Source organism: Danio rerio, chromosome 10, assembly GCF_052040795.2.
Source record: "Danio rerio strain M-AB ecotype USA chromosome 10, GRCz13ab, whole genome shotgun sequence".
In the NCBI taxonomy this organism is placed as follows: Eukaryota; Metazoa; Chordata; class Actinopteri; order Cypriniformes; family Danionidae; genus Danio; species Danio rerio.
In genome coordinates, this window is record NC_141030.1 from 36,798,375 (window position 1) to 36,812,772 (window position 14,398).

General features: G+C 35.5%; 1 protein-coding gene across 10 annotated transcripts in view; it reads right to left on the bottom strand.

Annotated features, from left to right (window-relative positions):
• The window catches only part of cux1a (cut-like homeobox 1a), a 259,039-nt gene that overhangs the window by 144,018 nt on the left and 100,623 nt on the right, over positions 1-14,398 (bottom strand). For all 10 annotated transcript variants that reach the window (XR_015501310.1, XM_087270994.1, XM_087270993.1 and 7 more), the window contains exon 3: positions 5,306-5,353. Coding sequence is in view for 9 of the 10 variants with exons in the window: in XM_087270994.1 (XP_087127120.1) it covers positions 5,306-5,353 (48 nt within the window). In the remaining variant the exon portion in view is untranslated. The remainder of the gene's footprint in view (positions 1-5,305; positions 5,354-14,398) is intronic.

Genomic DNA, 14,398 nt, shown 5'->3' on the forward strand with positions numbered 1-14,398 from the left:
ACGAAATGCATTCAGAATCTTTCTATTACTATTATTATTATTATTATTATATTTTAGGTCTGTGCTGCAGAGGGCATTTGAATATCTGCCTGCTGTCATATTGAATGGTAATGCACATTACTTATGGAACACAGCACCATGTCCCACTTCTCAGCTATCAGCAATGGGCACTAAGGAGACGCGTCAAAAGAAGCACGGCTTCATTCCCTGAGAGTCAGTAGTGAACTCATATTTCATAGCAGTTTTAAACAATCAAAATAATGTGATGACATTTGTGATGATTTAAAATAAAATGGTGTATTTTTCAAATGATAAATGTTTCTTCAAAAGATAAAATAAAATGAATCAAATGTCAGCTAATCTTTTGGATCTTAGATGGACGGATGGGTGGATGGACCGGCAGATGGATGATGGACAAGCAAACAATTAATATGTGAACAGATAGATGTAAATGATATGACAATGGATGGTTGGACTAAAAGATGGAAAAACAATTGAACAATGGTAGAGGTTTGACGGATGGATAGAAAAACAATTGAATGATGGATGAATGGATGGATGGATGGATGGATGGATAAAAAAGCAATTGAACGATGGATGGATGGATGAATAGATGGATGGAAAAGCAATAGAACGATGAAAGGATGGATGAATGAATGGTTGGACAAACAGACAGACGGATAGATGGACTGAAGGATGGATGGACTGCCAGATGGATGGACTTATGAATGGATGGACTGACATATGGATGGATTGATGGATGGAAGAAAAAATAAATGATGGATGAAGAGATGGATGGATGTATGATGAATGGATGAATTGAATATTGCATGGATGGATGGAAGAACGATCGAAGAACTGACAGATGGATAGATGGCTGGATGGATAGATCGATGGACTGACAGATGAATGGACTGGCACTTGGATGGATGGATGGATGGAAGAATGATGGAAGGACTAACAGATGGATGGATGAATGGATAGATCGATGGACTGAAGGATGAATGGACTGACGGTTGGATGGATGGATGGATGAAAGATCGATGGATGGTAATGGTAGGACAAAGGATGAATGGACTGACAAATGGAACAATAATTGAACGATGGATGGATGGATGGATGGATGGATGGATGGACTGACAGATGAAAGAACAACTGAATAAAGAATGGATGCATGGAAAAACAATGGATGGATAGCTGGGCGGATGGATAGACTGATGAATGGAAGAAAGAGGGATAAATGGATGGAAAGATACACAATGATGGATGGACAGATGGACTGACAGATGAAAGAAGGACGGACAGAGGATGGATAGTATGACCACTGTATATTGGATAGCTATATGATGGAAGTACAAAACAATGGATAGATGATGGAACCAAAGATAGATGGATGGATGATAGAAAATAACAAATGAAAAAAACAATGGGTGATGGATGATAGAAAAGTAGATGGAAAGATTATAAAACAGAACAATGAATGACAAAACCACTGTTAGAACAGTTGAACAATGAATAATAAAAAGACAGAAAGAATAGTGGATGGATGATAGACTGGTTGATAGAATGATGAATGCATGGATGGACGATATGGATGGTTGGACAGAAAAATTGATGGAGTGATAGAACAATGAATGATAGAACGGATGAGTGATAGGCCAACAGATAGAAATATAGAAAGAACAATGGATGACAAAATGATTGATACAAGGATGGATGAATGGATTAAAGACTTTAAAAAAGTATCAGAGCTGCTGTCGTCCCGTTTCTGATTTCCAAAGCAGTCTTCAAAAAAACCTTGTTATGCCTTAAGGTTGAATCACCAAACAAAAATTCTCTCTATCCTTGAGTGGTGAAACTCAGGAGTCCATCATTCAAGCTCTGCCCAGAACAAATAGACTTACCTGGCACCACAGAGCGAAAACATCATTAGGATTTCGCTCTCATCCGACTGACAGAAATAAAAGAGCGGGACAGCAAACAGCGAGAACATATCAAAACTGTCTGATCTGATTAGACGCCGACAAAATATGGAGGGCTTTGCACAACACAAGCAGACCTCAAGTAAAAAGAGCAAAAAAAAAACAAACAGTCTCGTGATATACACTGCTGTTAGGGCAGGTGGGCTTTTTAGACCGTCGAGACTATAATCAGAGCAGAAAAGACCATCTTACTCTAGATGTCTACACTGTTAAGCAAACAGGCTTTTTTCTTTTCTTTTTTTTTACAAGGAAGGTTGTGAGATTAATTGGTATGAGCGTGATAGAGTCATATTCGCTGTGTAAAGCCATGAGGAGAATGCAGTTTAACAGTAGTGCTCTCTGGCCGCAAGCTGAGCAGCTTCATCACACTGCATTGATTAAATAACTGTGAAACCTTCAAAGGTTTTCCTCATCCTTACATAGAGCTGTCATTGAAGTGTAAAAATGTATCGTGATACATTAAATGAATAATGTATCGAATGCAAATAATCTTAGACGGACGGACAGACAACCAACAAAAGAATGGTAGGATGGATGATGGATGAATGAATGAAAGGAATGGATGGATAAATGGATGATGAATGAATGAATGAATGAACAAAAGAGTGAATGGTTGGATGGATGGATGGATGGATGCATGGATTGATAAATGGATGGATGAACAAACAATAGAATGGATGGATGAATAGATTAACAAAGCAATGGATGGACAGATGGATGGAAGGATGGACAAACAAATGAATGGCTGCATTGATGGACAGACATGGATGGATAAAAAAGGAATGGATGGATCGACAAACAGATGGATGCATGGATAGATGGATACATGGATGAACAAAGGAATTGATGGTGGATATATGGATGAATGGTGGATGAATAAAGGAACGTATGGATGGATGGATGGATGGACGGACGGGTGAATGGATGAACGAACAATGGAATGGATGGATGGATTCATGCATGCATGGACAGATGAATGAATGGATGGATGGATGAATGGATGGATGGACAAAGAAACGGATGGATGGACCTACAGACAAACAAAAGAAATGATGGATGGATGAACAAAGGATTGGATAGATGAATGAATGGATAGATAAACAAAGGAATGGATGGATGGATGGATAGATAAACAAAGCAATGGATAGATGGATGTATAGATGTATGGATGTATGGATGGATGAACAAAGGATTAGATGGTTGGATGGATGGATAAATGGATGGATGGAAGGATAAACAAAGAAATAGATGGAATGATGGATGGATGAACAAAGGATTGGATGGATATACAGGAGATGAATGGATAAATGGAACAATAAAAGGATGGATTGATAGAACTATGAAAATGCACTGATTGATAGGAGGATGAATGAAATGATGGAGGGATGGATGGATGGAAGAAACAACAAATGAATGAATGGATGGATGGATGGATGGATAGATAGATGAATGGATGGATGAACAAAGTAATGGATGGATGAATTGAATGGTAGAAGGATAAAATATATAACGAAGAAGGATGAATAGATCGATAAAATATTTAAACAAAGCATGGATGAATAAAACAATATAGAACAACGATAGACAGAAAGAGGATGGCAATACAGAAACCATGATGCTTAAAGTTCAAAAAAAATTTTGGGACCACTTTCATAACCAAACTTTAAAATATGATCACTTTTTACAAAAAAACCTGAGCACCCCTCTGCAATTGGCTGGTCAAACAAATAGCCCTGCCCCCAAACTCACACTATTGGTTAAGCCAGTGCTGCTATTGTTCAGCAGCATGATGTGCTCAAACAAACCTTGTGGATCAAGGTAATTATTTAAACACAACATACAAACTTTAAGAGTTTAAGGTGCTTTCACACCTAGACGTTTGTTTCGAAACCTGTCTCGTTTACCCAGTTAGCGCAGTTCATTTAGCATACTGTATGTGAATCCCACAATCGCGCTCAGATCTGCGCCAAAATAATCAGCATGATTTAAATGAACACTGGAGCTGATCGTTTGTAGTGAGAAAGCAATACGATCCACCGAACTAACGAATCAGGCAATATAACAGTGTATTACGGTTATGTAATAGGCATATATACGGCAATATGAATGATAACTATGAGTAGGATGGGATGTCATCATTCCGGGTAAATGTGCATTTCATGTCAAATACAAAAGTGAAAGTGAACTGTTATCCATTAGAAAAATTTACCAAAATCTGATAATTTTTCCATATTTTAATCTTATGATATTTTGTATTAGGCCTATTGTTTTGTTAATTTCTGCACTGACACCTCGAAAAAAAAAATCAACATTAATCTGCTTCATGATCACACTGTTGTCTCGGTTCATCTGTTACTTCTCTTTATAATTTAAGCCTATAATGCATAATTCTAGCCATCGTTGCTATAAATAGATTGATTGACTTGATAGATCGATTTTTACGAAACTTGACAACTGAAAGGAGGCCATGTCTGAGGAAGTCTTACCTGTTTTTTATTTATTGACGATGTCTGTGGGTGTCAAAATTAAAGTGCACCTTTTCGTTGATAATGTCTCATTCCTCATCATCATGAATTAAAATAACCACGTTTGACAGCTGAGTGGCATCCTCTCTATGGAACTCCATGAGGAGAGTTTACCCATATGTGACTTTTTTAAAATTATTTAACTACCAAGAAGAAAAATTGCTACAATTTTAGCCCGTTTCGGAACAAAACAATCAATCTACAAGAGTGAAAGCACCCTAAGATACAGTTAAAGAATTATTAGCCCCTCTTTGATTTTTTTTTCTTTTTTAAATATTTCCCAAATTATGTTTAACAGAACAAGGAAATGTTCACAGCATGTCTGATAATATTTTTACTTCTGGAGAAAGTCGTATTTGTGTTATTTCAGCTAGAATAAAAGCAGTTTTAATTTTTTTAAAAACCATTTTAAAGTCAAAATGATTAGCCCCTTAAATCTATATTTTCGATAATCTACAGAACAAACCATCATTATACAATAACTTGGCTAATTACCCTAACATGCCTAGTTAACCTAATTAACCTAGTTAACCGTTTAAATGTCACTTTAAGCTGCATAGAAGTGTCTTGAAAGATATCTAATAAAATATTATTTACTGTCATCATGGCAAAGATAAAATAAATCTGTTATTAGAAATGAGTTATTAAAACTATTATGTTAAGAAGTGTGCTTAAAAAAATCTGCTCTCCGTTAAACAGAAATTGGGAAAACAAATAAACAGGGGGGCTAATAATCCGAAGGGGGCTAATAATTCTGACATCAACTGTAAATTAAAAGTCGAGAAAAAGACGACTTACCTCTGCTTGGAAGCCCTTCAGCAAAGGAGCTATCTGTTTACGCAAATCCTGCAAGAGAGAAAGAAAAACACAACACAAAAAGTTACATTATTACCTTAATAACAAATATATTTGATTCTAAATAGTGAAATAAACAGACATAATCAAACTCAGCATTTATTTCAAGTGGATATCAGGATATTGAAAGCCGAAAATCCCAAGCATCTGATCACAGATGGAGTAAATAAAAAAAAAATGGGGGGAAAAACACACAGAATATATTTAAATGGATATCTTAATTTATCAAATGTCCCAGGGCTGGTTTTGTTCTCATGAAAAGAAAGGGGAAAAAAAAACCCACACACACAGCAAGTGCACGCACATGTGTATGCACACACGCACACACAAATGCTCTCCTCCACAAAAGATATCACCTTGTGCTGCTCCTGACTACAGGCAAAGGACAGTGTGTGCTTAAAGGAGTGTGTACATATGCATACTCTCCCGATATGCCCTCATTTTTTTCCCCTCGCACGACTTCTCCATGACTCAGTCCCCTCCAGAGAACAAAAAAAAAAAACACACAAAAGCTACATGCATGCATACGTGTACTTGGGCTGAAGCTAAAAGAATGACATAATTACAAAGATTTACAACTGTAATCTATTACCAAATCATCTTGTCAGAGTCACAGATAAACGAGTTGCTTTTCAGGCTCATGTTTCTGAGTGATATGAAATTTTCATTTGGGGGGGAAAAAAATCATAAAAAGGAATAAAAAAAAAAATCTGCCTGTCGAAAACAAGCGGCGTCTTTGTTTGGGGTTGGGATGTCAGCGCACCTCCCCTCCTCTCGCGGGGCCCTTACAGTCGAGTAATTTTGATGCCGTGGTATTAAAGTATATCAGATTAAGATGAACATCAATGCTTCTTTCATTTGAACATAGGGTGGGTGTTTCAACATGAAATGACATTACACACGGCTGTGAATAAATCTCCCGGCCGGACAAAAAGCCCTCACATTAAAAGTCGGTATAGGAATGCCTACCACGCACAAACACATTACTGAGCGCTGGGGCCGAATAAAACGGCGCCCTGAGTGCTGTAATCGCCAGGACGCAGGCCATTACGCCACTGCGGCATAGAGATATACACATCATTACCAAAGCCGCTCGCGTTTCATTAGCAGTGTAGGAGTCGCCATAGCAGATATATTTAATATAATGGGCAGGACAGAATTGGATTTTACAGAAAAAGTAACAATAAAAAAAATGATCCTCCACTTCAGGCTGTCCGCCGCAGCTTTCTTTATGCTTTTGTTTTGTAACTAAAATTAAAATGAGTACATTTGAGATAATGCACCTGTCTTTATAACTTTAATCGCAACACTTTTAACTAAGGGTCAATAAATAACTGACTAATATGTTATAGTTTTTATTAATTGTTATTGCTCATTTTCCATAATTATTAACGTATTAGTAATAGTACTTTTCAACTAATGTGGTTAACAATTCATAACAAGCCTTCAGTGTTAAGTTTTGCCAATAAAAATAACTATAAAAATATATTAAAACAAAATGAATTATGTTTATGTATTCATTCGTTCATTTTCTTGTCGGCTTAATCCCTTTATTAATCCGGGGTTGCCACAGCGGAATGAACCGCCAACTTATCCAGCAGGTTTTTACGCAGCGGATGCCCTTCCAGCTGCAACCCATCTCTGGGAAGCATCCACACACACACATACACACACTCATACACTACAGACAATTTAGCCTACCCAATTCACCTGTACCGAATGTCTTTGGACTGTGGGGGAAACCGGAGCACCCGGAGAAAACCCACACGAACGCAGGGAGAACATGCAAACACCACACAGAAATGCCAACTGAGCCGAGGTTCGAACCAGCGACCCAGCAACCTTCTTGCTGTGAGGCGACAGTACTATGTTTATGTTGACTAATTATAATTGATTTAATAATTTTAAAAAGGGAAGAGTTTTTTTTTATCGTTTTCTAGAAAAATGTTTCATGACAGGTTTTCATATAGCTTTCTCTTAACACTCCCATCATCTGCAATTGGTTGGTCGGTCTAGCTAAAAGTCCTGCCCATACACCATTGGCTGAGCCAGTTCATGCTGTTGTTGGGAGAATTAAGTAATTCATTTACTAATTATTAATATATATTATATAAGTTGCCTTTATACTGTAAGTTCATATTTTGTAATAATTAACGTATTAGTAATAGTACTTTTCAACTAAAGGGGTTAAGAATTCATAACAAACCTTCACTGTTAAGTAATACTAAAAATAATGACTATGAAAATATTAAAACAAAATAAATGATATTTATGCTAACTAATGATTAAATAATTATAGAGCGAGAGAGACTTTTTAAAAATTATTTTCTGAAAAAAACGTTTCATGACTGTTTCCATACAGGTTTCCCTCAACACTCCCCTCATCTGCAATTGGTTGGTCGGTCTAACAGTCCTGTCCACACACCATTGGTTTTGTTTTGTGGGTCGAAGTGTTGAATAATAATGAGGATTTTAAAAATGATGTGAAACTAAAATTAGTAAATTTGAGATAATGCACTTTTCTTTATAACTTTGTCACAGCACATTTAACTAAGGGTCATTAAAGAAATGACTAATTATTACTATTATTACATTTGTTACAGTTTTTATTAATTGTTAATGTTCATTTTCTGTGATAATTAACGTATTAGTACACTGAAAAAATTATTCAGAAATAACTCCTTGGATTTACTCAATTTATTTATATTAAGTAGCTGTAAACAATTTATTTGGGCTGAATTTAAACAGACAAATTAAGTAGAACTTTATTAAATTTAATTTGTTTAAATTCAACACAAATAAATTTTTTGCAACAGTTTTGCAGACATAATCTTTTTCAGTGTATAGTACTTTTCAACTAATGTGGTTAACACTTCATAACAAACCTTCAGGGTTAAGTGTTGCCAAAAAAAATGACTATGAAAATATTAAAACAAAATGTTTGGATTTGTTAATGTTGAAATTGATGTTAACTAAGAATAATAAAATTGTATTCATGTTAACTAATTATTACTGATAATTTCACTTTAACAATTTTAAAGAAATCTGGTTAATAATTTTCTAGAATAACGTTACATGACTGTTTCCATACAGGTTCTCTTTAACACTTCCCTCATCTGCAATTGGTTGGTCGGTCTAACTAAAAGTCCTGCCCACACACCATTAGCTGAGCCAGTCCATGCTGTTGTTGGGAGAATTAAGATGCTTAAACTAAGTATAATGTTTTAAATAAGTTGCCTTTATACTGGTATACTTATATAGGTTTAGGGTTAGGTCTTGACTTTGTCATTAACTTTGTACCAATTGAGCATTGCAGATCCTGTGATGTGACCATTACAGGCATAATGTGATATCGATGGCGAAATGATATATCGTGCGGCCCTAGCATATGCACAATAAAATCAACATTTTGATGGCCAACAAATATCTATCATCCAGCCTGCTCAATCATCAATACTAAACTTCTAACCTCGATACAATAGTAGAATCAACACTAAACTAGCACCTGCCAGCAAGTGCAAGACTGCTAGTGCTTCACAGTGTCTACACACAAAAACGTCCGTCAGGTTGACATCAATAAGCAGGTAACACGATGACGAGGCAAGAAGTCTCCATATAAAGCAGCTGACGTCTGCACATCTCAGTCATGTTCGGCGAGAGTCTGAGAGTGCGAGCAGAAAAGCAGACAGAAGCGGCGGAGGGCAGCTTTGACCCCACTGCACTCTTCATCTTCCCCGAGCGAGCAGCTGGGCCTCCTCTCTCTCTCTCTTTCTCTCTTCCTCTCTCTCTCTCTCTCTCTCTCTCTCTCTCTCTCCCGCCCGCACCGGCTACTGTACAGATGACATTTATGTAAGTGCCGCACCAGAGGGGCCCACGTGACCAGGAGGAAACATCTCTCAACATCTGGTTTCAACATAATACTGCAGGCCTGGCCAAAAGAGAGTACCCCCCCCCCATCCTCCCCCGTCCAACTTCAGCAGCTCTGCACATGCGATCGCAAGCAGTGCATAAAAATACATTTAGATTGTTAGCGAATGGATAAAAAGCGCGCAATAAAAGTAAATCTCCAGGACGCCGGCCAAGTTGGAGCGATGCACAAGTCGTTGGTAAATCCGGAGGGGTCTGAAGACGGAAATACAAGCTGTTGGGCTACTGTGGTGTAGAGTGAGAGAGATGGTGAGGTTAAAAAATAAAAAAAACACACACACATGACGTGACACTGGCTGAACAGCTGAATGAACAAAAGTGATGCAGGGAAACTGTGACTTGTGGATGAGCGAGAGAAGGGGATTTGTTGGATTGGAAAAGATATGATCCTCACATTTGTGTGTTTTGTAATTTCCATTTATATAGCACATTTAATTAAAAATTAAACATTTACATTTAGATATATATAATATTTTAAATATATACATTATACAAATATATAATATTTAAAATCAAACAAATGTTAAGAACAGATAACTTACTTTTTGTTTTATTTCACCCTTTTATTTATTCATTCATTTATTTTCCTTCGACTTCATCTCTTATTTATTAGGGGTTGTAACAGCAGAATGAACCGCCAACTATTTCAGCATATGTTTTACGCAGTGGATGCCCTTCCAGCCGCAACCTAGTGCTGGGAAACACCCAAACACTCTCATATTCACACACTCTTAACTCTACAGCTGAGTTTGTTCATCCGATTCACCTATAGCGCATGTTTTTGCGAACAAACAAGCGAGCGAGCGAACGAACAAACGAACGAATGAACGAAAAAAAACTCTATTTAACTGTTTAATTTAAAAATTAACAATTAAAAAACAACAACTATTACAACTTACATCTGAAAGGAAATAAAAACTAATTAAAGATTAGTTGTTCAGCAATAATACCATGAAACTGGCTGATATAATGAACAATATTTCTGATTTTAAATATTCAGAAAATCATGCTGTAATTAAAATAAACTAGCTTATGTGATGTATTGCAATTGGTAGTTCAGAATATTTGCACCTGGTTAAATCTAAACAAATAAAACTAACTAAACTAACTAAACAAATAAAAAATATCAAATAAAATGTATATATATATATATATATATATATATATATATATATATATATATATATATATATATATATATATATTATTTTATAAAAAATAAAATAAATTATTAATAACAAAATAAAATATAAATAAATAAAAATACTAAATAAATAGAATTATATATATATATATATATATATATATATATATATATATATATATATATATATATATAACTAAAAATATATAAATTAAATAAAAAATTATAATTAAAATATTAAACAATTTAATTATTAATAATAAAATAAAATAATCAAATTTCTGTCAACCACCTGAAACTTTATTAATTTAATTAAAGTAAATTCTTCATAATTTTAGCCAAGAAACGAATGAAGGCCTTTTAGATTTCTGCCTTAACCCTGAGTCCCCCTATCAACAAATTTCCAGACCTTTATCTCAGTGAAAAAACAGCACATTTGGTGTTTTTTTCACCCTCCAAAAGCCAAGCCTGCAATCCTCCAGGGGTCTGGTGAGAGACGCTGCAGTCAATCAAGCATAGACACGTTATTCCACATCCAGCGAAAGCCAGTTTGGCAGATCACACACATTCAGCCTGGTCAATTATTTACCATCAACGCCAGCCTCTCTATCCTCCTCCATTATATAGAGCATCACATGCCAACCCGGTCCTGGCACGTTGGCATCTGGCACCAGGGTGGCATTGCCTCGATGGAGCTGCGCCAGGCCTGTTTTAAGCCGCTGGTGTCTGCCGTAATGCCAGCTAAGCTCGCTAGGTACGGTGATCAACAGATCGCTTTAATCGTATCTGATAGAATATACACGCGGAGGATTTCGCAAAATGATGGACACCCAGAATTTAACTAAATCCTCCTCTCAAGGCAGATGCAGGTCAGAATCTAGCTGACACAAATTCCTGATGATTTTATGGCTCAGTAGAAGATGGAAATGTTTATACACATGAGTCGGGTTATGTATACATTCAGATGCTTTGTGGAGTTTTGCATTTAAATATGGTAAAATGGGTTAAATAAAGCTGAGAATATACTATTTTGGGTGCAGATTTTGAATGAAAAAAATCTTAAATACTGTATATGGATAAAAAATTCTAAATAATAAATTAGTAAATAACATGTTTATACAAAGATAGGCACATATTACTTTGCATTTGGACACATTGAATTTTTTTTTCATCTATTATTATTGCTATTCTTATATTGTTATTAATATTTGTACTACTGCTGCTGTCATGCAAAATAATAATAATAATAATAAATTAGTAAATAAATAATAATTAAAATATAAAGATAAATAAAAGACAAATAACAATAATTTAGCAAATAACTACTAATAAAATCAACTTTAATCATTCAACCATTACATGAAACCAAATATTTTTTCTATCTCCAGAAGAAAAAAAATATCAGAAATACTGTGAAACTTTCTTTGCTCTGTTAAACATCATTTGGGAAATATTTCAAAAGGAAGAAAAAAATTCAAAGAAATTTTGAAAGGGAGTTTAACAATTTTGACTTAAAAAAAATTACAAACATAAAACTTAAAAACAAAAAAAAAGCATTTTAATAAAAATGTAAAACAATTAAAATAAATAACATGATACTTGGTAAGTACATAAAGTACGAAAATAATTTAAACACTCCATTATAAAATAAAAATTATTTATATATTTATTTCAACAACCTTTAAAAAAAACTATTCTGGACTATCCTGTCGCAAAATGCAGCGAAAATCCTACTTGATGGTAATAGTTTGATTGCGATGTTTACATGTCTGTGCTGCGCTTCAATAATGCTGCTAAAATCACCATACTCAACGACTTGATCCGATTTCTGTTTAGTTCCATTATAACTTCAGTCAGATTAAGGTAATCAAAAATCGCAGTTTACATAGTAGACTCTAAATCATAGTATTGTCTTAATCGTATTAAAATCGGATTATTGGTGTTGATGTAAACACTCCTTGATTGACCGATTGATTGATTGATTAATTGATTGATTGATTGTGTAATTTATCCTTTAAAAACCTTGCAACTGAGTGGATCTCTACTATATTTTCTGCGGCAGACTTAAATCAAGCACCTTCAGAAAGACTAAAGCTTTTAGTATGAGACTTTTATAGAAGTAAGAGTAATGAAATAATGAAATAACGCTCAGCTCAGAGCCTGTAGTTTTATGTTTTTGGATTCTCCAGGAAAATGGCTACCGTCCTGTTCTGCGAGTCGTAAATCTCAGTAAATCCAGCGCTGGAAATGGTGGAAACAGGAAAGCACATGGTATGGTCTGTCCGCTGGCCGTCTTCTCTTGTCTTTCTCTGCCTTCTGGATGCAGAATCTCCATTCAACAAAGTCCAGGAGCGTCACCCCGCTCGTTATTCAAAAGTACACGCGCGCACACACACACACACACACACACTCATGCATGGAGAGCAGCCATGATGGATGAGACAAGAGTTGCACTGATAAGAGAAAGGCCGCTGTGCCTCCATTATAGAGGAGGACACACAAAAACACAAACACACACACACTTGAAAACACTGTACAGGAAACAGAAGCGTGGCATTTTACTGAAGGTGGCTGATACCAAAGTGCATCGTCAGCTTCGGTGCAAAAGAATCTGTAATATCAGATATTTTCCACATTCTTCACACAAGAAAGAAAGGTAGCATCGGTGCTTCAGTCTTCAGGATAGAATGAGCGCCCGAAAGCGCAAAAAGAGCGCATAAAGACGGAAGTGAAATGATTTGACATTGATCATGGCTTATGAATGTCTGAGATTCACCGATATGTAAATTGTGGCTGATTTCGATACCCACCAAGCAATTTGATGTTTAAAAGACATCTAATAGACGTCTAAAAAGTGAAATCTAATTGACGTCTAACAGTTGTCCAAAAATAGACTAGAGAGACTTCACATGTGTAATCATTCATTCTTGTTTATTTAATGACTAGTCTAGTTTTGGTCTACAGTTAGACGTCTTTTAGATTTTTACTGACAGCTCAACTTTAACCTAATTTTAGTCAAAATATCTGAAGTCGTCAATTAGACTTCTTTTAAATTAAATTACTGATGGGTAATTTGTTATATTAGGCTGTCAATAACCAATATATTACTATAAATCTCAACATAGATTTGAGCCTGGTTACAAAAAAAGGCAAAAATGTACAACAGCCGAATGATTTTGTTTGAAAAGAAAGGTAGCATCAGTGCTTCTGTGTTCAGGACCGAATGAGAGCCTGTTCAGCTTTCGCAAAAGGATGGAAATGAAATAATGTGACATTTGATCATGGCTTATGAATGTTAGGGATTCACCGATATGAAAATTGTGGCTGATTTCGATACCCACTAAGAAATTTGATGTTTCAAAGACATCTAAAAGACAGCTAAAAAGTGATCACCTAATTGACGTCTAACAGTTGTCCAAAAAATAGACTAGTCATCAAACAGAAAGATAGAGAGACTTCACATGTGTGCAATCAATCATTCCTGTCTATTTAATATAGTCTAGTTTTGGTCTATCGTTAGACGTCTATTGGATTTTTACTGACAGCCCAAATTTAGCCTCATTTTAGACAAAATGACTGTTTGGATGTCTATTAAGATGCCAATAACCTATATATAGGCTAATATAAATCTCAATATACATTTTTCTGAGCATAGTTACAAAAAAGGCAAATAGATACAGTGGCCAACTGATTTTATTTTAAAAGAAAAGTAGCATCAGTGCTTCAGGACAGAGCGAGCACCTGTTCAGCTGTGGCAAAAGGATGGAAATGAATAACATGTGAAGGTTGATCATGGCTTATGAATGTTTGGGATTCAGCGATATGAAAATTGTGGCTGATTTCAATACTCACCAAGCAATTTGATGTTTAAAAGAGATCTAATAGACGTCTAAAAAGTGAAATCTATTGACGTCTAAAATTGTCAAAAAATGTACTAGTGATCAAATACACAATTTTAACACACT